Raw genomic sequence first — 24,356 nt, 5'->3', positions numbered from 1 at the left:
AATGCCTCTCCATTTCTGAAGTCCTTTCCAGCTCTAAATCTGTGGCTCTGGGACTTCTACCTCCCACAGGGGTGCAGGCAAGGGAGCTATTATTTGTATATTATTCAATTATTTAACATTTATTACTGATATTACTGGCTGTGCAACCATGGACAAGCCACAAAGTCTCTGATCTTACATATTACCTGAATTAGGTCAGGAAGACCAGGGTTCAAGTCCCATTTCAGACACGTAAAGCTCTGACCCTGGGCAAGCTACTTTTCACCTTGATAGCCCACAGGCAACACTTGAAGACCGTAAGTTACGGGAGAGTCACCAGTATACTTTAGTGAAAGGAGTTTCCAACATCAATGAAATCACAGGTTGAGATCCCACCACCAGACAAAAATCAACATTTCCACCCATTTTCCATCTGTCCAGTTGTACAGAGAACACTACAAAAGTCCATCGTTTTTATAAACAATATCCAAGGCTTTCAAAGGGCCTGGATGTCAGGTCCATTCTACACAATGCAGAGACGCTTACCAGCTGCAGCTTGTGGCTGGCAGCAACTGACATGTGCGAGTGTGTGACGGCCTGATAAACGAGACAAATCCATCTAGAGCACGCCACCCGGAGAGAGCCTGGCCCCTGTGACAACACAGTGGAAATCAGGTGGGCTGGGTGCATTCCCGCCTCCCCAGCCTTCCTTTCAATTTTGCTTCCATCTCAATCCAAGAAAGAAGACTACTGGCCGCTCAGTGGCCATAAGAAAGCAGGAGCGTTACTTACCCATGAGCAGGGTCCAGGGCGATAGCCCGCGGCTGATCCAGATCTTGCCAGAAAAGGACTTTTCTCGAGGTTCCGTTGAGATTGGCCACCTCAATTCGGTTGGTCTCCGAGTCCGTCCAGTAGAGCTTCTTCCCGATCCAATCACATGCCAAACCATCGGGGGACACCAGGCCGGAGATGATGACGTTCTGCACCGTGCTCCCCGACTGGTTAAAGTACGTCTGCTTGATGGCTTCTTCACTCACATCCGTCCAGTAAATGACACCCTGGGAGTACTGGAAGTCCACAGCTGCCGCGTCCTCCAGGCCGCTCACCACAATGCTAGATTCCAACTTGGCTCCCCCGGCGTCCACCAGCCTCACGTCCCGGCGATTGGCGAAGAGCAGGAGCGGAGAGGCTGCAAGAGCAAAGCAGAGATATGGAACATCATCAAGCCATGCTGGGCTACACCCCCAGGGCTGTGCTCCCATGTGACCCCTGGCGACAGAGGCCATCGAGATCAATTCCCTCATTTTACACCGGAGGAAGCTGAGGCCCAGAGATGGGAAGTGATTTTACCAGGGCCACTTAGCTAAAGGTGCCAGAGACAGGATTTGAATCCAAGACCTCCCATCCATTCCAGCATGCCATCCATCACCATACAATGCCTCTCTCTACAATGCTGCCATTAACAATTAGAACTCTAAGAAATTTTTTTTAATGGATTAGAGAAAAGAGTTGAAGTATGGTAGAGTGTTCACTCATCAGCTAACAGGGACTGACAGCTGTCTTCCAGTATTTGAAGGGCTGTCACATAGAAGAGAGATTAGCTTTGCTGGGTTAGGACTAGGAGCAATGAGGGAGATAGGCTGAAGAGGGAGATGGGAGTTCTAAATCAGGAAAAACAAACTTCCTAAGAATGAGAGCTATTTGAAAATAGAATGAGATGTCTGAGGAGGTTGTGAGTGCCTCATAACTGGAAGTATCCAATTAGTAATTAGATAGCCATTTGTCAGGAACTCATAGTGGGGGATGGACTTCTCAGGGCAATTGTTTTCTGTACATCTGGGATGTCTGTGCACTGGAGCTCTGGCCTGTGGGAAGACCCAGAGCAGTGTGCTCAGGCACCGTCTCTCTTGGAGGAGATGGGCAGCCTCCCCACGTGGCGCCACCTCCCTGGGGAGACGGCTTCTGAGTAAAATTGCTGAAGTGTGAAGGAAATCCTTTGGAGAGTTTCAGCAGGTGTGGACATTCTGCCACTGGTCCATGAGGCAATTGGCTGCAAAGCCAGCATGGAATACATCTTTCCAAAAGCCTGAGTGAGCTTGGGGCACCTCTTTGCTTCACGCGTGTCTGGCGGAGGTTAGGAACTCCTTTGCCCACAGGGTCGTTGCTCAAAGTGTCATCTTTATCTTCTCCTTTAAATTTCCCATTTCTTTCTTTACTCTATGTGATGATTTACATCATAGCGCCTTGTATATTATTTTATAAATAAAAAATACACGCATGGGGGAAATGCTCAAAATTGTTTACTTATGAGCCTTGTCATTACGGAGTCATTTCTGGCATGTCCAACTTCTCAACCAGGTTTTGGGGTTTTCTTGGCAGAGATACTGGAGTGGTTTACTGTTTCCTGCTGCAGCTCCTTTTATGAATGAGGAAACTGAGGCAAACAGGGTGAAGTGACTTGCCCAGGGTCACACAGCTAGTGTCTCGGGCCTGAGTCAAACTCGGGTACATGATCAAAGTTTGGAAACCACTGGTCAAGATGACCCCCGAGATTCCTTCCGGCTCTGAGATTCTAAACTTCTGCGTAAGACAGGATAAAGGGGCTTGGAGGGAGCTACAGGTATACTGGTATTGCCCTTTGTCTATTGCAGCATGCTTTTAATTGTGAATAACTTTTAGTAAGAGACTCAGTTTGGTTTTTTGGTAAAGCAGGGAAGGTAGAGGGGCTTGTGTCCAGACCTGGGATTTCATTGGCACTGGGAATACCTGTCAGTCAATAAACATTTAGTAAGTGCCAACTATGTGCCAGGCACTGGACCAAGCACTGGGAATATAAAGGCAAAAGGCAGTCCCTGCCCTTGAGAATCTCACAGACAAAATGGGGAGAGGATATGCCAAGGACTCCATACAAAAATGCTATAGGAGGGGTAAGCTGAAGATGAAAACCAGAGGGAAGCAGCTAGCCTTAGGGGAGATTGGAATGGCTTGCTGGAGAAGGCAGGGCTTTAGCTGAGACTTGAAGGAAGCCAAGAGAGGGAGATGAGGAGGGAGAGAATTCCAGGCATGGAAAACAGCCAATGAAAATGCCTAGAGTCTGGAGATGAAGCATCTGGTTCCAGGAACAACAAGGCAGCCAGAATAGCTGCTGAAGAAACTCCCTGCCCAAATGCACAGCAACAGGTACTCTGTGACTCTGAATTAGAGTTACCTGTGGCCCATAGGCATCAAAGGCAAGACTTGAACCCAAGGCCTCCTGACTCAGATGCAGCCTTTTCTAAGCTTGTTAAGCCCCAACCATAAAGAACTTTTCAGCTCCTCCTCAGCCTGTCTGAATATCATTACAGGCACAGCAAAGGAAAACTAGATGGCCCCACCAAACCAGGCCAACCACATTCAACAGTCCTGAGCCAACTGGCTGTGTGTGCATAGGCCTGGCCCCAGAACCAGGAAACTTTGGTTCCAGCCCTGGCTCTGAAAGGTGATGGTTTTTCAACTTGGCAAATCAAATCTGAATGTAACAGCCCCAAGCCCAAAGGAGAGTCTGACAGACAGAGAGGAGACTTGTGCCTCCCAGGGCCCACAAACAACTACAGTGTAAGGAAAACTAGGCAGATGGGAGTGGGCTTCCCAGGGAAGGGGGCACCTGAATGGAGCCTTGAAAAAATACAAGAATTCTGAGAGACAAAGGATGACAAAGGAGGGCATTCCAGGCCTGGGCACAGCCTGTGCAAATGCCTGTAGGTAGGAGATGGATCACCCAGTTCAAGGAGCTTCTAGAACACAAGTGTGTGAATGGCAGTGGTAGGAAGTCAGGTTGGACAGATGAGTGGGACGCCAATGGTTGGGCAACCACCAGCCAGGCTAAGGAGTGTGTGTCTTATCCTAGAAGCAACCAGGAGCCACTAAAGACTTTGGCAAGGCAGTAACAGAATCAGATCTGTATCTTAGGAGGACGACTTTGACAGCTGGAGGGAAGATACAATGCATGCAGGAAACAATGTTGACAATGCCCGCCCTCCTTCGGATTTTATGCACGAGGAAGCTGAAAACAGAGGCACCCTCAAGTTCAAGGCTCCTGCTACTACACCACAGACACAGACACACAGACAGACACACACACACACCCACACACCCGGCTCCGCAGGTGATTTGCTACTTCTAATTCCTCCTCCCTTCTCCCCCGCCCCAAACAGCTCTCCCGGTGAGTCCCAGGGCTCCCTGATGGACACATGTCAATCATCCCCGCTCCATTCCACGTCACTGTTCTCATAGCTTCATTGCTCCCCCAGCAGACAGAGGAGCTGGTTTTAGGAGTCTCTGGCCAGACGGGCACACTTTCTTCATGAACTTCACCCAACATAACTCACTTCTGCAGAACAGATCCTGGCTGGGGGCCAAGTCTAGCCCCAGATGTTCCCTTGGAAAGAGGGGTCAAGATCAATCAGGCAAAGACAACGAAGACCAGATAACCCAATCTACTCCTCTTCAATTCAATTCATTTTAATTAAATAAAATGCAAGTTCTCTTCCCGAGGACCCTTGATCTCCCCACTGCTGAAGAGGAGCCTTGCCCCTTGATATAACTTTGTATGATGGTATAATACTCTGTATTAATGTCATATATGGGATCAGTAGGCCTACCCCTTCCTCTGTGTAGGAAGCTTCTTCCTAAATGTCATGCCAGGAAATGAACAGAACGCTCCAAAATGTGATCTGACCAGGGCAGAGTGCACAGGGGCCCATCACCACTTTAATCCTGACCAGGGGCCCCGCTGATTTCTAACGCAGTCCAACTGTCAGCTTTGGGGACTGTATTGTCACCCAGTTCATTTGCTTTGTGAGAGAGTTTTGTTGTTATCGTTGCAGGACTGGAAGTTCTTTGATGGTGTTTTTGGTTCCTTCTTTATGAGCTAAAAGCCTCAGATCTTTTGCAGACAAATAGCCAGCTTTTCCCATCATGCACTTGTGGTGTTGATTTTTTTTTTCCAAACTGAGTTCAGTATTAAAGTTGACACTTAAACAAATCCAATGTCATCATCTTAGATCTAAGCCCATGCTCTACATCTGTCAAAATCTCTAGATGCCAACTTGGTCACCCAATGTGTGTTAGTGATCTTTTCAAGCAGGGGGTCATCTGAAAATTTAAGAAGCTCTCCATCAATGTCCTTACCTAAATCACAGCAGAGAGCCCTGGGGCACTCCAGTGGAGACCTCCTTCTGAGGAAACATTTCATAATGAAGGTCTGCTGAGCACAGAGAAAGTGATTATAACACAGTGGCGGGGGGGGGGGGGGGGGGGATTATCTGATTTGACTATTGAACCACTTTATTAACTTCATAATCACCTGACCCCACACCTCTCTATCCTATCCATAGGAAAAACATGAGACTTTGTCAAAGGAGCCCTTGGGGCTTAGAGGAAATCATTTAACCAGGGACTTCCAGCTGGTAAGTATCAGAGGCGGGCTCTGAAACCATGTCTTCCTGCCTCTAAGGCAGTAGTCAGGTGGCCCCGTGGGCCAGCCATTCTAGTGAGCTCCCCAGCTGTACACCCAGATGTTGATAACTACGAATTGTATTTGCTCTGAAGTTCAGGGTGCTGGCTTTTCCCCCTGAACTAGGTGGATGTTATTTGTATGCTGGATTAAAGTAAGATTGCTAACCCCTTAACGTTGCTTTCCTTAAGTAAAGCAGATCAAAAGGACCTGGGCTTGCAGCGTTCTGTGAGCTGGTTGTTGTTGGTTTTACACCCCCACAGCAGCTGCTAGCCGGATTGTTGAAACAGACTCTGGGCAAGTCACTTCACCCTGTTTGCCTTGGTTTCCCCATCTCTAAAATGAGCCAGAGAAGGAAATGGCAAACCAGTCTAGTGTCTCTGCCAAGCAAACCAAGTAATGCCAAGCAGCAGGGTCACAAAGAGCACTAAAAACCACTGAACAACAACCACAGTCTTACAAATAGCAGGGGAGTGGAGTCAGTAAGTGGTACTTCAGAGAGGCTGGCCTGCCTTCAGGCCGGATCTAGCAGTGAGGATGGAGCTGGAGGAAGAGAAGTGAAGACCGTGGAGTCTTAACATTCGGCTTCAGCACAAACATCCTCCTTTTGCTTCCGCTGTGATCACCACCCAAACTGGAAAGACAGCATTTTTGGACCCTTTCAGAAACTGTGTGTTCTTGTTGGGAGTTGCTGAGGCAGTCACGTTTTCCCTTTCAAAGGCGAACAGCTAAAAAGCTCTGGGTTTGCTTATTGGCTCACCGGGTTTGGGCTTTTTCTTTCCAAATCAAGAAGCTAGAAACAGCAGATACTAGCTTCAATGAATGAGGCTTAAAAAGAGACTGAGTTGGGAAAAAAACAAAACCAAACCAGCCCACACCTGCTTGCTCCTATAGAAACTGAGCCTCCAAAGGCCAGTGATCTGAAGTGCTTAAAAACTCACATGCCAGTGTACCTGGAGGCTTATCAAGTCAGGGAATCACCCACCTCCTTGGGCACTTTGGGGGGAAAGCATGATGATGACCATTTTACAGATGCAGAAACTGAGGCTCTGAAAGATGACCGAGGTCACAGAGCTGGAAGGGGTAGAGCCAGGATTTAAATCTAGATCTCTTGGCTCTCAGTCTTGGACTCTTTACAGATGGGAAGGGTCTTAGAATTCATCCTTCATTTTACCAATGAGGAAAGGGAGGGAGAGATTCACCCAGCAACACAGAGCCAGGAGAACCTGAATGAGGGTCTGAGGGTCACAGATCTGGAGCTGGAACCTCGGGGATGAGGAAACTGAGGCTAGTCTTCCTGACTCCTGACCATTAAGCCATGTTGCCTCTCAGTACTTTAGCACAGTTTTGGTTTGGGTTTTAACCAGTAAAGGGAATTTCACAGTAGGAACCATCTTGTACCAATCCAAGTTGGCACCTTCTCTGCCAGTTCTGGTCTTAGAGGCTTGCCTAGGGCAGAGCTGCTGAACCACATTAATGTATAATTGGAAAGTAAAGAAAACTACAATAGAACACAGATAATGTTAAGATGTGGTTTTCTGAAACAATATGCACAGCAGGGAGCCTTCAGTGGGGTCATCGGCTCTCCTTTCTACAGGAATTTGACACCGGGGCTTAAAGCTCTGAGAGGGTAAGTGATCTGCCTAGGGACACACAGCCAGCATTGGTCAGAGGCAGGCCTTGAACTCAGGTCTTCCTCCCTCCAAGGTCAACACTCAATCCACTCTACCTCTACTTGCTTAAAATGCTTGCCATTTGAAAGTTATCAATTACTTCAAGATTTCTAAGCTTTTCAATGAATGCCTACACCAACTCTTAAGGACCATTGGCTTAGGAGTCCAAAGACCTGGGTTTGAATCCACTCTGCCTGGCTGGGTGCCGCTGGCTAACTTACTTCCTCTCCCTGTTGGAAACACTTCCCTTCTCTGTAGAATGAGGGCATAGGGTGGGGGTGGGGTGGGGTGGGGGTGTTGAGGGTTGAGGGAGACAAGGTCCAGGAACCCCAAGACTGGAGTTCCCAGATGAAGTCATTGAGGGGAGTACCCCTCAAAGACCTGAGTACTGGAGAGGGTCGGGGCAGTCTGGAATGAATTCACGATCTCAAGCATTCTTTAAGTCAAGGTGGCAAAGATTTATTACGCTTTTCAGCAGGCAAGAGTTCTTAAGGAAACTGCAACCTTGTAGGGGTACAAGAAAAAGTTTTTATAGGAGATTTTGGGGTGAAACATGTCAATTACAGGGTACACAGGAAAAGTTTTTATAGGAGATTTTGGGGTGAAACATGTCAATTAGGTGTTTTGGGGTGGGATTAGAGAGTGGTTAAGTGGTGGTCAGTTCTTAAAGGAACATGTACTTTTGGTATGTACTGCGCAGGTATCTTACCCAGAGTTCACTGGGAAATAGCCCAAGGTAGGGGGTGACATGGAGGTGTGGTTTTTGCCTTGAAACATCACTAAGTCAACCAACAGTCAGAGCTGATTGGAAATATCTGGGTGGCTCTCATCAAATGTCTTGTTAGATAAGATGAATGTAAGGGAGGATGCATTTGACTATGTGTAGGATACATATTGTTATGGCCCAGTGCACAGCCAATTAGCAACACACAGGGAGTTGGACCAATATATTCTATAGGTAGGCACAGCTGGCCTACTGTGTCAGGAGGAGAGATGAGTATTTTGCTAGGGCATGCTGCCCTTGAACTGGAGAGGGACTGCCTGAAACAGTATTTTGAGGTTAGGGAGAGATGTGATTTTAGAGCTGAATGTGGCTTTGGAATTGGGGTCCAGGCACAAGCACCCAAGCACCCCATCAGGGCGACTGGATAATCCAGGAAGTTCTCTCCCCTGCTCAATCCCTGCTTCCCCCCCACCCAACCTGGCCTACTTGGCTGCAGCCTCAAACCTTAAGACATTGTATTCTTCAGCCCTGGCAGAATGTAAGCACTTTGAGGGGAAGGGCTTTTTGTGGGGGTTATGCACCTTTGGCAAAGCGCCCAATAGTGGAGTCCTTGGCCATCTCCTTACTGACCTTAGACAGAAAGGGGCCTTCAGACCCTCCCTCATTAGAATGTGGAAATCCCATGGGGATGGAGCTTTGCCAATCTTAGAGCACTGTCTAGTGCCAACACGCCTGCTTATTATTCCTTGAGAGCAGGGACTGGGTTTTTGCCTTTCTTTGCATCCCTGGTGCTTCACATGGTGCCTGGCACATAGTCAGGGCTTAATAAATGTGAGCTGACTCTCCCACCATGGGAGGACGATCATTAATTAACCCGGCTTCTGGCTTCCATGTCTATAATTGCTTTAAGTGTGGCTAATACGGGTGGCACATGTTGGTGCAGGAGCCCCCAGAATGAGGCCTGGCTGGGTAAGGGCAAGTCAACCTGAACAGTCCCAGTTCTACAGAGGGGGTCTGGCCCCCCTGCTCTGGGTGGGGGGAGGGAAAGGAGGTGGGGCCCCTGATGCCAGGTCAGGGAGGCCAAGGAGGGCACAAGACAAAAGAGCCAGAGATCCGAGAAAGAAGGAAATGGGCGATAGGAAGAGAAGAAGATGGGGAGGGAGAAGAGAAAAGTAGCAGGGGCTGAACCCTGCCCTGGGCATTAGGAGACCAGACTAAAGCAGCTCTGGGACTTCTCCCAAGTCATTTGATCTCTTTGGGCCTCAGTGTCCTTATCTGTAAAATGGGAGGTAACAATGCTGGCACCCCAAGGATGCTGGGAAAAGGATTCTATGTAATGCAAGGCTCAGACTTTGAAATAATCACAGGGCCAGGGATGGAATCCTATCTCTGCTACTTAACTACTCAGACAAACCCATTCCCCTCAGTTTCCTGGACCTGTTTCCTCCTTGGTAAGCAGGAAGCCTCTAGGCTGGAGGGCTGCTCTGAATCCTTCCAACCTGGGCATGGGGGATGACAATATTTGTTGCTAATTCTCAAATCCCACTAAGAAAACAGGCCCAAGGATGAGCAAAGCAAACCTGCCTTCAGGCTACAGGTAAGATAAAAAATCTGAAGCAGGGAAGGAGGAGAAAGAGAAGAGAAGGAGAGGAAAGGGGTGGGTGGGGAATGGAGAGAGAGAGAGAGAGAGAGAGGAGAAGGAGAGAGGAAGAGAGAGAGGAGAAGGAGAGAGGGAGGGAGAGAGGAGAAGGAGAGAGGGAGGGAGAGAGAGAGAAGGAGAGAGGAGAGAAGAGACGGAGGAGGAAAGAAGGGAGAGAGCAGATAGAGAAAGAGGAGAAAGAAGGAGAGAGGAGAGGGAGGAGAGAGAAAGAGGAAGAAAGAGGGAGAGAGAAGGAGAGAGAGAAAATGAAAGAGAGAGAGAGAGGGAGAAGGAGAGAGGAGAGGGAGAGAGAGGAAAAAAGAGAGAAGGAGGAGAGAGAAGAGGGGGAGAAGGAGAAGCACCAAGCCCGCCTGAAGGCCTGTAAGAAGAGTGAATATTTATATATAGAATTGATAACAGATGGCTGGGCTTTTTTTTGGCCATAGCCTATATTTTACACTGTTTACACGGTTACCCCAAGCACAACCCAATTCAGGGTAACCCAATCCACTGCAACTATACCAAAATAACAAGCCTGATTTATATTCACCAAGCATTATATGGCGCCTTCCATGCCTCACTGGAATTCTGAGGGTTCTATATGGAGGAGAAGTTGTATCTGAGCCCCAGGTACCAAGCAATGAAACAGTAAGCCAGCAGTACAGACCTGAAAGCTCAAAGGAGTCCAAATGGGCTCCCTGCCCTCAGGAAACTTCTAGTCCCACAGGGAGCAACTTGGCAGGAGCTTCATCTGATCACTACATCTCTAGTCCACTCAGAGCCTAGTAGGGTCCCAGAGAGTTCTGGGTACAAGTAGAAAATTGCCAAGCTGGAAGGGACCCCAAGGGCATGGAATTCGGCCCCCTGCCTGAATAGGCATCTCCTGTATGCCTGGCTCACATACCGTCCTCCAGCCTTGGCTGGGAGACCTCCAGTGCTGAGGAGCCCACCCCTTCACAGGCCTCCCACTCCATCCTGAGCCAGCACTCAGGGCTAAGGAATCTTTCCCTCCATGGAGTCAGAACCTACACCCCCACTGCTCCCAGGGCAGCCCTGGGGGTCAAGCAGAACTGAGCCTAATCCCCCTCCACATGCCAATCCCTCCAACATTTGCAGACAGTGGTCCAGCCTCCCCTCGACTTGTCTCCTCGGAGTTAAACCTCCCCAGGGTCTGCAGCTGTTCCTGGACTTTTCCCTACAGGGTTTTCAAAGTCTGATGAATGCCTATACCCACCGAGAAAAATGCACGGACGAAAAGCATTTATAATAGAAATGAGAATGGGGGGGAGCCTGGCCCAAGGAGAATGGGGGAGCCATTGGCAAATACCAACCGGATCCTAGTCAAAAATGGCCCAAGTTAGGACGGGGGTCTTTAGGAAGGTCAATGGCTGCCACCAAGCTCCCCCTCCCCTCTCCTCAGGGATGGTGGCTCTTGGTGGGGCTAGTTATCTGGGAGTGAACTCCAGAGCTGTCTCAGGATCTGACCCAGGCTCGCTTTGTTCTGGACCAGAGTCACTTCAGAGGCCATAATACATGTGCCTATTGACTGGCTGACTGACTGCTTCTAAGATCCCTGAGAAAGAATGTTTGTACACCTACTCACAAACACATATCCATATCCACACATGCACATGCACTCATGGACACACTCACACACACACATAGTCACACTACTCCCACACTTGCACACACATTCATTCACATGTAGGCACTCACACACAGTCTCACACAAAAAGCTTGAAAAGAATTTTTCCAAGGAATAAATTCACACAAAGAAAAGCAGGATTTGAGGGCAGAAGTAGCGGGCCCATGGTCCCCCTAACTTGGCAGGATGAAGAGAGCCCCCAGAAGCCCTGGGCTCAAATCCAAAGTGTAGGCTTCGGAGCTGGAAAGAACCATGGAGACCCATCTGATCCAAACACCCTCTTTTTCAGATCAGGAAACTGAGGCCCAAGGAAGGCATGGGACTTTTCCAAGGTCAAGCAGATAGAAAGGGTAGTAAGTGGCCTGGTCGGGATTCAAACCTCCCACTCCCTGAGTAACCATTGACCACTCTGCCCGTTAGACAAGCCTCCCCAACGGAAGCTATGAGTGGGTCGGGAGCTCCACCACAGTGAGAGGACTCCCCACACCAGGAACTCCGGTAACCCTTGACAGAAAAAGCAGAGTTCTCTCTCCAAAATCCAAAGTGAGAGGACTGACCAGCAAAGCCTGGCCTTGAGGCCATGTTCTCTGACTCCAAGGATGGCCCCCTGATTCCCTCCATTTCTGTCTGGGGGCACTCAGGGGGCTCTGGACAGAGGCCAGTCAGCCCCCACCCCAGTCCACTTTCACTGCCTACAAGCCAGACCTGCCCCCTTCTCTCCTCTCCTCCTGTGCCAGTCTCTGAAGGTGGCCCTTCTCACCATGGGCCAAGCCTAGACGCCAGGACCTCCTACATCTGGCCCCCACATTGTCCCCCAATGTCATGAGCAGCACTTGGTACAGACTGTCTCCTGTGAGTCTCCTGAGAGCCCTGGGCTCTCTTGTCCCCATGGAATAGATGAGGAAACAGGCTCAGTGATTTCTAGGCTCCAGAATTGGAAGGGAGTGGTGACTCCAACCACCTCATTTTACAGATAGGGAAACTGAGGCCCAGGGAGACGAAGCAACTCCAATGCAAGAAGCATTCCTCAGTGGGACCAGGTAAGTCGGGGTCTGGGGAAACAACAACCTGGCCCTCAGAGAACCTAGATTCTAGTGAGATGAGACAATGAGGCGGATGTGAGACATCAGGACAGACTTCCTGGAGGAAGAGGCTCCAGAGCTGGGGATCCCAAGGGGCAGAAGGGAAGACAGAACACATTCCAGGCATGAGTGGGGGCAGGGCAACAGGCTGGGCAAAGGCAGATGAAGGGCAGCCCGTCCTGTGTGAGGAACAGCTGGAAGCCCCTTTGGCTGGACTGGGAGGGACGAAGGAAAGAAATGGAGAAGACTGGAAAGGTAAGTCAGGGCAGGCTGTGAAGGCTCTAAAGGCCAAAAGGGAACTTCTCCTTCATTCTAGGAGTGATAGGGAGCCACTGGAGGTTACTGAGGAGGGGAACGACCCAACCAGCCCCGAGCTTTAGGAAAATCGTCAGGGAGGCCGTGTGAGAGGCAGGCTAGAGCCAGCCCAGCAGGGCTCCGAACAGCCCAGGGTGCCAGCAGAGGGGCCAAGCAGGGCCGGATCATGAGCCTTCTACATCAGCCCATGGTCACTCATTTCAGCTGCCCTAACAGGGAAGGCGGGTCCGAGGCCCTCTCCAGGTCAGTGGGGCCATCTGCTGCACTCCCCAGCCTGTGCCAGCCCCTTCCCCACACCTCTACAGTCTGACCGTCCAATCCTAGGGTCTCCTTAAGCCCTAAGCTCTGTCCTCTGCTCTCCCCAGCCCCCAGATCCCATCCCTGCTTCAACGTCTGGGAGAGGAGAAGCACCAAGGCCCACCCAGCAAAGGTCAGGGAAACAGGGGAAGCAGGAAAGGGGGCTTCCAAGGGGGACAGGAAAGAAGGAGTAGCTTACGAGAGCCACAAGAAACAAGATACCCAGCTGCAAATCTATTAGGAGCCAAGAACGAAAAAAGGAGGGAGATTCTTGCCTATTAGATGGGGAAAGAAAGACCAGTGGTCAGAGACCTTTAACAATGTTTTTGAAGCAGAAGCACCTGTGACCTGAAGGGGGACACAGAAGAGCTGGATTTGGGAGGACGGAAGGGTTAAAAGGGAGGGGCAGCTGGGCATGGGTGGCACAAGTGGCATGGGTGCTGAGGCTGCCCCCCCCACCGGGGCTCAGGAAGCCTGGACCTCCCCCCCACCAACAGAATCCACCAAAGTAATCCGGGGGTCATTTCTAGAAGTGCTGGGAAAGATGGCAAAGTCCTGAGCCTGGAAGAGGCCCAAAGACAACAGCAGCCAGACTAGGCAAAAGGTGCCAGCCAGGGGGCAGCCCACAGTCTGTTGCTTACATAAGTCCTGGACCCAGGATAGCTTGGCCCCCTCTGCTCCAGCCTCTCCCTCCCCTGTAGCACCTTGTGCCAAGGCCCAAGCACCAAAGGGTGCCTGGGTGTCCTTGGCCCCAAAACCCCAGGTGCATCCTGAAGCCCTTGGAACCTTCCTGCAAAATCACCTGGAAACGGGTGGGGGGAGGCCCATCTGATCCAGGGGCACTCTCCAATGTGGACACTGGCCTCTGGGGTTCTAGGCTCTAACCCCTCTGGAGAAGTTCTTTTTCAAGCCAGGACCAGTTATCTGGGTAAGATGAAGGGTGCTTGATTCAGAATTGGAAGGCCTGGGTTCAAATCCTACATTTTAGTCATGCTTCAGCCCATATTCAGTTCTGGGGTGCAGGGCAGAATGTATCTACCGCACACACCAAAGTACACCCCAGCTCAGCAATTATGGCCCAGTCTTGACTCCATGATGGCCGAGGCAAGTTCCCAAGACATTCACATCTGAACCGTGTTTGCATGCTAGCCTTGAGACTAATGAGAAGGTTGAGGATAATGGCCGAGCAAAGACGTCCTTCGGCATCCCAGCTGGATTCGCCAGCCTGCACTTTGGGCGCCTCAAATTCTTATTTTCAACAAAATATAGCCTGCTGATTACACACACGCCATCCTGTGTCACACACTGGCTCCGGGCTTTGCCCATGGCTCTGAGGGGGAGAAGCTAAAGTGAGGTTGAGGGGGGGTGGGCGGGATGGAGGGGCTGGCTAAAGATAACTTGGAAATCCCAGGATTCCTCTTGTTTTTCAGCACTTGGGACCAGAGCTGCCTGGGCAGCAAGGGCCATGAGATGCATCAGTGGGAGGCTCAGATGAGATCAGAGGATCATAGCTTTATAGATGGAAGGGACTTAGAGGCCACTGAGTCAGGGGTGTTAGAGGTGGGGAAACTGAGGTCCTGAGGGGGAGATTTAGCTGAGGTCACATAGGCAGTGAGTGGCAGAGTTGAGATTTGAATCCAGGACCTCAGACTCCAAATACTGCCTCCCAGTAACATACGCCAAGTGCTTCAGTGCCAGAGAAATGCCAGCTGGGCCACGCCAAGCCTCCAGCGTTCACATCTCTGAGCCCCTCTTCATCAGACCCGTCACTGAGTATCAAGAGATTGCATTTTAAGAGATTTGGTTTCTCCTAGAGGACTCTGGGGCCAAACAGAGCCATAAGGGCTAGGATGGAATAAAACTACCTAAGAAATGGCTAAAGAGGACAAAGGAGGGTAAGGCCTGGAGGAGAAGATGTGGCTCCGGACGTGGGGGGTGGAGGGAGAGGGCGTCTGTCTAGGAAAGGTTCCTTATGAAAGAGCTGATTAATAATGAGGAGAGAGGTGTTCCAGGCAGGGGGCTCAGCTTAGAAAAAGGCACAGAGATCACATGGTTTCCAACTCTTGACCTTATCTATGATCCTTCCAACTCAGTAAGTACCTTCAGAGGACCCGGGTGCCAATCCTGCACCTACAACCTTTGTGGTTCCAGGTGATTTGCTTAGCCCTTTCTAGGTCTCAGCTTACACATCTGTAAAATGAGACTGGACTAAATAATCCCAAGGACACCCCTCCTCCTAGACCTACGATGGAGAAAAAGGGCCTAACGATAACAGAAAACAGAAAAGTGGGAAGGGTTTGGGTAAGGAAGGGCCTGGGAACACATCAAGGGTCCAGGGTGGTGGCTCACCTCAAAGCTACTCAATGATGTGCCAAAGCTCGGGGCCACCTTGTGGGGTGCCAGGACTACCCTTCAGCCCTTCAAAAGCAGAGGGAAGCTCTCTCCTCCCCAGCAGACTGGAGGCGGCTCTAGGACAAGTGGACAAGGCCCCACAAATTAGGGGACAGAAGGCAACCGATGATGTCATCAACGCTGGATACTCTGAATGTGGATCATTCCCTCTTCAGATGCAGCTCCTCGAAGAGGTTCCTCTGAGAGGTCAAATGACCTGCCCAGGGTCACACAGACAGGATGAGTCAAAGCAGAGCTGGCATCTGGCCTTCCCTCCCTCCTCTACCCCACCTGGCTCCTGTCTGGCATTACTAGGTGACTAATGAATGCATGCCGAATGGTGATGGACGCTCCAGTGCTCCATGGCAGGGGTGGGGGTTGTGGTGTCTCACCTCACCTGGAGGAGCAAGAGAAGAAATGGGGGAGGTGCGCTCCCTGGGGCATCGGCGAGAACAAGGAGGACTGTAACAAGCTAACGTCTAACAGAGCTTCGAGGTTTGCAAAGCAATTTTCACATAAAGCATTAATAAGGGGAAAACAAACTCACACTCGAGACCCAGGAAAGCCCTGCTGCCAATCCAATTCAAGCAGCCTCCATTCCCCAGTTAGTGGGGGTGGGGCACTCTGCTGGGAGCCCAGGGGAGATGTGCAAAAATAAAACATCCTTTAGGAGTGAAAGTTCTCCCGGATGGATACAATACTGTCCAGTTAAGTGAATACAAAGTAATGTTGGTGGGGAATCCAGCACTAAGTAGGGGGAGACAGAGAACCAGAGAGAGAGAGAGAGAGAGAGAGAACGAATGAACATCAGGAAAGGCTTTGAGCTAAGCCTTGAAGGGAGATTGGGGTTATAACACTCAAAAGGGGAAAGGGAGGGCATATCAGGTAAGGGGCTCAGCCTAAGCAAAGGCGTGGCAATGGGAAATGGCACGATTTACACGAGAAACATTTGCTGTTCAGTGGTTTACCTACTGTTGTTTTTAATTGTCCTGGGGATCTAGGGGAATGCTGAGAATCACAGTAAAAAGAAACAGAGACATCAGGAAATCAAGCAGGATTTGTTACTGTTGCTGCTTCGTAATCCTGAGTCTGGGTAGGGGTGTCCCTCATAAATCGTCCCCCTTTCCCCCTTAACTTAATCATTTCCAAAGACACCTGTTAGTTGTTTCTCCTGCTGAATTAGAATGAACGGGAGGACTCGATTCAAATGCTGACTGTGCCACTTAGTCTTTGTGTGACCTTGGACAAGTCATAACTTTCCTGAGTCTCAAGCTCCTTCTCTGTAAGACGAGGGGCCTGTGCTGGATGGCTTCCCAGCGCCCCGCCCCCAGCCCTGGGTCTGTTATTGGCTAGGCCCGGCTCCTACCCCCAGCTGATTACACAACTTAATGATCTGGCCCGAGTTCATTCACTTCCTGCCATTCGGCCTCTTTTATCCCAAATGCTCTGTAACTTCCCACATTATCTCTCGGACATTAGCCCTGGAGAGGAGGCAGACTGGGGAGGAAGCTGATAATGAGCACGTCCTCACAAGGAGGCAAAGAACTCCCATGTCCAGATGACCATGGCGCTGGGTCAACAGTGCACTGAGTGGGAGAGACGCTCATGTGGGCAAGCAGTGGGGGCCCAGAGCCGAATGGGGAGGGGCGGTGGAGAGAAGGCTGAAAGCCTTTGGCAAATGGGGCAGTGCTTCAAGTTTCTCCCTGAGACAAAGGTCCATCTCTTAATAACTATGGTCTCTGAGTCACGGCACATACAAATCTCCAAGAAAAGCGAGTCAAATGTGCCCCACAGGGCCAACAGGAGCACGTGGCGAGTATAAACAATGGTGGCATATGGGCTGTGCAGGGAAAGGAGGGTGAAGAGGTACATGATTGACAAAAAGAGGAACCCACCACAAACAGGAGCAAGAGCCCGCCGAGGAACACCCTCCCCCCACCCCGCCGCCCCATGCCATGGGAGAAAAAGGAGGTGGCCATCAATCGGGGAATGGCTTAATAAGTGATGGCCCGTGAATATGCTAAAGAATTCCAAGAAGACTGAGGGGACTTGTAGGGACTGATGCAGAGTGCAGCATGGAGAACAGGAAATGATGTGCAGCCCAGGGGCCGGCACCAGCGAGCTCTTCACGAAAGCTCGGTCACTTCACTTGACAACAACTGGAACACGAGCAGAAAGAAGGAAAAAACTGACCCGAATTCTGGTGAATTCTCATGATCAAGCTTGGCCCAGGGCAACAGTTGGGAAGCTGAACTTGCCTCCACTCTGGGCCAACCTAGGGGCCTATGACTACAGAATACTGCCTGCCCCCCCAGACACACAGATCTCCCTGTGCCCCCCCCAGACACACAGATCCCCCTGTGCCCCCCCAGACACACAGATCCACCTGTGCCCCCCAGACACACAGATCCACCTGTGCCCCCCCAGACAGGGCTGATCTCCCTGTGCCCCCCCAGACAGGGCTGATCTACCTGTGCCCCCCAGACACACAGATCTCCCTGTGCCCCCCCCAGACACACAGATCTCCCTGTGCCCCCCCCAGACACACAGATCCCCCTGTGCCCCCCCCAGACACACAGATCCCTCTGTGCCCCCCCAGACACACAGATCCCCCTGTGCCCCCCAGACACACAGATCCCCCTGTGCCCCCCCAGACACACAGATCCCCCTGTGCCCCCCCAGACACACAGATCCCCTTGTGCCCCCCCAGACACACAGATTCCCCTGTGCCCCCCCAGACACACAGATCTACCTGTGCCCCCCCCAGACAGGGCTGATCTCCCTGTGCCCCCCCCCAGACAGGGCTGATCTCCCTGTGCCCCCCAGACACACAGATCCACCTGTGCCCCCCCAGACACACAGATCCACCTGTGCCCCCCCAGACACACAGAATCACCTGTGCCCCCCCAGACACACGGATCTACTTGTGCCCCCCAGACACACAGATCCACCTGTGCCCCCCCAGACACACAGATCCACCTGTGCCCCCCCCAGACACACAGATCCACCTGTGCCCCCCCCAGACAGGGCTGATCTCCATGTGCCCCCCAGACACACAGATCCACCTGTGCCCCCCAGACACACAGATCCACCTGTGCCCCCCAGACACACAGATCCCCCTGTGCCCCCCCAGACACACAGATCCCCCTGTGCCCCCCCAGACACACAGATCCACCTGTGCCCCCCCAGACACACAGATCCACCTGTGCCCCCCCAGACACACAGATCCACCTGTGCCCCCCAGACACACAGATCCACCTGTGCCCCCCCGACACACAGATCCACCTGTGCCCCCCCCAGACACACAGATCCCCCTGTGCCCCCCCAGACACACAGATCTACCTGTGCCCCCCCCCAGACAGGGCTGATCTCCCTGTGCCCCCCCAGACAGGGCTGATCTCCCTGTGCCCCCCAGACACACAGATCCACCTGTGCCCCCCCAGACACACAGATCTACCTGTGCCCCCCCCAGACAGGGCTGATCTCCCTGTGCCCCCCAGACACACAGATCCACCTGTGCCCCCCCAGACACACAGATCCACCTGTGCCCCCCCAGACACACGGATCTACCTGTGCCCCCCCCACCCCAGACAGAGCTGGTTTATTGATTGGTTCCTTTTTTCTTTTTCCCTTTCTTTTTCACAGAAAACGGCTCCCTGGGGAGGAGGGCAGGAGGCACACACACCAAAATGAAGGTGATATGAGAACAAAAATATCACTAAAAGTGAGGTTGTAAAAACAAAGGTCAGTGAGGAAAGATCTTCATTCTTGAGAACATCACATACAAGGCGAGATGGGAAAAGGGCAGGGGGAAGAGCCGAGGCTTGAGTGAAGCATGAGCCACAAGGATGAGTTGGGGGGGTGTTGGGGGGGATGAGTCCCCCAAGCATGAGTTATTGGTGTGGCCACAGCGATGGCCAGGGCACTTCTCCTCCCAGAGATCATCATTCAGAATGGAGCTCTAGAATTGTTTTTTCTTGGAAAAACTCACTGTAACAATAGTCCTGGCTGGAGCAGCCACAGTTCCTAGGAAAAGATATCTTTTCCGATGCCAGACTCATTTTGAGCCAACAGTGGGATGAGGAAGACAAACACTGAGTGGCCCATTGCCCAGGAGGAGCAACATCCCTGGGGCATAAACTGGAGGGCAGGGAGTGCTTGGATCGGGGCTCAGTATTCCCAATCTGTAATCTCCACAGTGGCAAGCACATTGGAAGCACACCCTGACTAGTTAACAAAGATGCTTAGAAAAGGCAAAGGCCTGGAGGTGGAGGGAAGGGGCAGAGACTGTGGGTCATGTCTTTGAAGAGTTGTCCTGGGGGCACAGGTGAGGCTGCTTGGCTGGTGACTGACTGCTCAGCCCTGAAGCACAAAGCCTGTAGGATAGGCATCATCTGGCATAGCCCATCACTCTACAGATGGAGAAACTGAGGCCCAGAGAGGTGAACACGGGGAGTCACACAGGGAGGACGATGCACGAAAGCTTGCAGAGGCAGATCTGGGCCCCCACATTTGGAGGATTCCAACAGCAGGAAGACCTGTCCTGAGAAGCAGTAAGGTTCGGTTCCCATCTCCAGCGAGAACAAAAGATTGTCTAGAGGCCTACAAGCAAAGGCTAGATGACCAAGGCGAGTCAACGAGCATTTATTTACACACCAGACACTGCACTAGGTGCTGGATGTTCTAAAAAGGATTCCTGTCCAGAGACGGACTGGAGGCTTCTGGGGTCCCTTCCAGACCCAAGATTTAGTGCAAATATAATCCAACTGGCAGAAAAGTCCATTTTCCAAAGGGGCAAATCAGTGTCTCCCTCCCCCAGGCAGTCCATCCTTCGGGGCAGTCTGTCCATCAGCCAGCATCAAGCCAGGCACAGTCCTAAGCATTGGGAATACAAAGACACGCCTTCTATTTTTCCCAACGCTGCTAGACCACAGAGGGCATATTGTTCTGGACAAAAAGGCTGAACCAAGAGAACGAGGCTAGATCGACATGTGTCTCAGAGAGAAAGCCACAGAACACCTGGAAAAGAAAACAGTCAGACACAAACCTACCTTGTATCTGATTCTGACTTTCTTTGAATGTTTCAGAAAGAAAATGACAAGTCAGATCTATCATCCCTGGAAAAAGAACTGCAAACAAATGCACGCAGTCGGCCAGCCCCTCTCCATGCCTCTGGGCTCGCCTTTCTAAGGGTCTCCTGATCCAGAGAGAGGCTCTGATCCAGCCGTCAGGACTCAGGTCCGGCCCAAGAAGCACAGGCCAAGAGAAGAACTGCTCCCAGCCTCGGCAAGGCCCTGTCCTTTGACACAGAGTAGGAGGGGGGGTGGGTACGAGGAAGAGGGCAGTTGAAACATTCCTCAGAAACAAAACCCAACCTGAGCTTCTTTTCTAGGTTTTCAGCTTTTCCAGGGCCCTCCTGCCCAACGAGGTTGGGCTGGAACCCAGGCCCCATGGCCTGCAGCATTCACCTGGGGCCTGATCAGAGGATCACAACCCTAGAGCCAAGTGAGATCTCAGACAACCAGCACCTCCAATTCCCTTATTTTACAGAGGAGGAAACTAAGGCCAGAGGGGGCAAAGGATTTGCCCAAAGTTAGAGCCAAGAAGTAGCAGGTCCAGAACGAGAACCCCAAGCCTTCTGGCTCTGGGTGCCAGGATCTGGCTCTTCCTTACCACCTCAGAATGTGTCTGGGGAGAAGGAGCAAAGGGCAGCCCAAGAAGCACTGGCGTGGAAGCCAACACCCTAAGACGGAGCAAACTCTGGGGCCTTAACCCAGATCCAGAGTTTGGCCAAGACCTCCTTCTACGTCTGCAGGGCCCAGGGGAGGAGGACGGTGGGAAGAGGAGAGTCGCCAAAAAGGAAAAAGAAGGAAGGTCAGGAAAAGACAGAATGTGAGTCACCTTGCCTTTTGGGGGGGTGGGGAACAGCGGGGGGCGGTATGATTTAACAGACAGAAGACAAGAGAAGTGTGACCAGCAAGACAGATTAGCAGGGAAGCTTTGGAAGCATCAGGCTGAATTCACTACCTAGTTAAAAAAGCCAACTCTCCAATGCCCACCTCTGCCCTCTTGATCTGTTCTCCTATGTTTAGTGGAAATGCCAATTTTGTGTGGTGTTTGTTACACTCAGAAAAGAAGAATTGGTCAAAATAAAAATCTATTTTAGGGGACCTCGTGAAATTGTAAATTGGGGACAAAATCATCCATCAACAAGCATTTATTAAGCACCTACTAGATCCCAGGAACTGTGCAAACCCCCAGAGACACTGACAAAAGGAAACCATTCTTTGCCCTTGTTGGAGGAGATAGTATATAGCTACACACACACACACACACACACACACACACACACACACACACACACACACACACACACGAGTGTATTCGCCATGGGTGGTACCAGGGGAGGGGAGGCCAAAAAAAGCTTCCTGTAGATAGAAAGGTGATATTCTGACTGGGACCTGAAGGAAACCTAGGGAGTCTATAAAGGAAAGGTGAGGAAGGAAGGCATTCCAGGCACGAAGAACAGTTGGTGTAAATGCCCATGGGTGGGAGATGGGATTCAGCATAAAGGTGACCAGACCACAGTGTGGGTGCCGGGCAGGGAAGGGGAATAAGTCTGGAAAGGTTACTGGGGCCAGGTTAGAAAAGGCTTCTTAACCACTGGAGTGACATTCATGGTCTTTTTAGGGAGACCCCTTCGGTAGCAATGTGGAGGGTGGCCTTGAGGGGAGAGATCAGAGACACTAGGAAGAGGCCACAGCCTCAGCCCAAGGGGGAGGTGACAAGGGCCCAAGAGAGGGTGGGAACCGTGGGAGCCGAGGGAGGTCTGCCATAGACCACAATTGTATTGAGTACTCCAAGCATGGGAACAGGTTGGGGATAGGATGGGCCTAGAAACCAGGCCAAAAGAGAGGAGAGAAAACTCTTGAGGGGACATGAAGACTGTCCTCAAGCCCAGGAGGGGCACTATGCTGAACAGGGACAGGAGATGTTCCATTTGGCCCCAGAGAGCAGAACCAGGAAAGATGAAGGAGGGCAAATTGGGTGCCAGTGTAAAGGAGAGCCTCTCAAAGATGGGAGTTGTCCCCAAGCAGGTACACCCCGGGATCCTTGCTCTACCTCAGAGGCCATCCAGCACAACCTCTCCCACATCCCAAGAGAAGGACAAGGCCAAGCCAGAATTCCAACCTGAGGCCTCTTGTCCTCCCTACTGCCCTGCCATTCCCCACCACTGGAGGCTTTCCAAAGGTGCCTAGAGGGTGCTTGCTTTGTCGGGGCCATTGGGGAAGACACGTTCACTTCAATATGGGTTAGACTAGATGCCTTCTGATGTCCCTCCCAACCCAGAGATTCTGCAATTCTATAACGTTGTTAGACTAGAAAGGTCCAGATGGGCCTTTGTAAGCTAGTGGCCAAAGGATCACTCGATGTAGTCGGAGGTCCTGGGATCACATCCCAGCTCCACAGCTTCCTAGCCATGAAGCCTGGATAGAGCTTGCCTGCCATGGACTTGGGTGGGTGCACACTCCTCCCCGTATCACAGTGAGGCTGGACTGGAAGTAGCCCCTACTTCCCTTTTGGATGGCAGTGGTTGCTATTTGCTCCTTATGCCAGAGGAGCAGGATGCCCAGGCTGCCCTTAGCAGGGCCGGACAGCAGCATCCAGCAAGGAAACTCTCAGCATTTCAAACACTGCCGCAGCTGCTACTACTTCAAACCCCTTCAAATGCAGCCCCCAATCGCTGGCAGGGAGAGGAAAGCTGAACTTTATCAGTCCCTCCCTGGTTCCAATCTGACAACCCAGTCCAAAGGTTTCAGAGGCAACATCCTCCCTCCCACCTGTCCAAACAGCCCGGCCTCCCATTACCATGATGGCCCCACAGCATACAGAGGAAAAGGAAGCAGGACAATGGGTCTGTGTGGGAACGTACAGGGCACTATCCCAGCAGAGGCAGCCCAGACTGGCGCTCAGGAGAAAGAAGAGGCCCCAAGGGAAGGATGCAAGCAGGGGACGAGGCAGGAGGCACCGCCAGAGCCTGGTGGAATGTCCGATAATAACAGTGACAAGCGAAGGCTTGCACAGGCTTGAAGATGTGCAAAGCCTTTCCATCCGTGACCTCATCCTCTCCTCACAACCACCCTGAGAGGCGGGTCCTACAACCATTGGGAGCCCCATTTTAAAGATGGGAAAACTGAGGTTCTGAGAGACTAGACTGAGCTAGGAGGCAAGAGAGACAAGGACAGACAGAGACAGAATGTATTTATTAAGCACTTAACTATGTGCCAGTCAGGGCAGTTAGGGGACACCATAGTGCATAGAGGGCTGGGCCTGGAGTCAGGAGGGCTCATCTTCATGAGTTCAAATCCAGCGTCAGACACTTACTAGTTGTGTGACCCTAGGCAAGTCACTTCACCCTACTTGCCTCAGTTTTCTCATCTGTAAAAGGAGCTGGAGAAGAAAATGGCAAACGGGGTCATGAAGAGTCAGACACGATTGAATGACAATATGTGCCAGCCACTGTGCTAACAGGATCAGAGACAGAATTTGAACCTGCGCTCATCCAGACCCTGAACGAAGGAGGCTCTTTGTTCTTTCCACTGTGTTCCTGTTGTCTCCAGTCCTCATGCAAAGGTAGAATTACCGTTCCCATTTTACAGGCGAGAAAGTTAATGCTCTGAAAGGAAATGCCCGTGGTCATCCATTTGGTGTGACAGCTGGGTGCCTCAGTGGCTAAAGTGCCGGGCCTAGAGTCAGGAAGACCTGAGTTCAAATCTGGCCTCAGACACTTACTATCTATGTGACCCTGGGCAAGTCACTTAACCTCTGTTTGCCTTAATACACTAGAAAAGGAAATGGCAAACTGCTCCAGTATCTTTGCCAAGAAAATCCCATGAACAGTATTGGGGTGACATTGTCCATGGGGTCACAAAAAGTCCAATATGACTGAACAGCAATCCATTTAGTTAAAGGCAGGGTCAGGATTCAAACTCAGGTATCAATCAATTTATTTATTAAATCAATGAATTTATTAAACACTCATTAAACACCAAAGCTAGCACCCTTTCCTCACTTCTGGAATTCTAAGCCAGCTCCCTCCCTCTGTTCATGTGCTTT

At 51.2% G+C, this 24,356-nt stretch overlaps 1 protein-coding gene across 1 annotated transcript in view; it reads right to left on the bottom strand.

Annotated features, from left to right (window-relative positions):
- The window catches only part of LRP5 (LDL receptor related protein 5), a 145,260-nt gene that overhangs the window by 104,020 nt on the left and 16,884 nt on the right, over nucleotides 1-24,356 (bottom strand). The window contains exon 2 of the mRNA XM_036763316.1: nucleotides 772-1,168. Within this exon, the coding sequence (XP_036619211.1) occupies nucleotides 772-1,168 (397 nt within the window). The remainder of the gene's footprint in view (nucleotides 1-771; nucleotides 1,169-24,356) is intronic.

This window comes from Trichosurus vulpecula, chromosome 6, assembly GCF_011100635.1.
Source record: "Trichosurus vulpecula isolate mTriVul1 chromosome 6, mTriVul1.pri, whole genome shotgun sequence".
Lineage (NCBI taxonomy): Eukaryota > Metazoa > Chordata > Mammalia > Diprotodontia > Phalangeridae > Trichosurus > Trichosurus vulpecula.
Note: the sequence above shows the minus strand (reverse complement) of the source record. Positions and strands in the feature narration are given on the sequence as shown.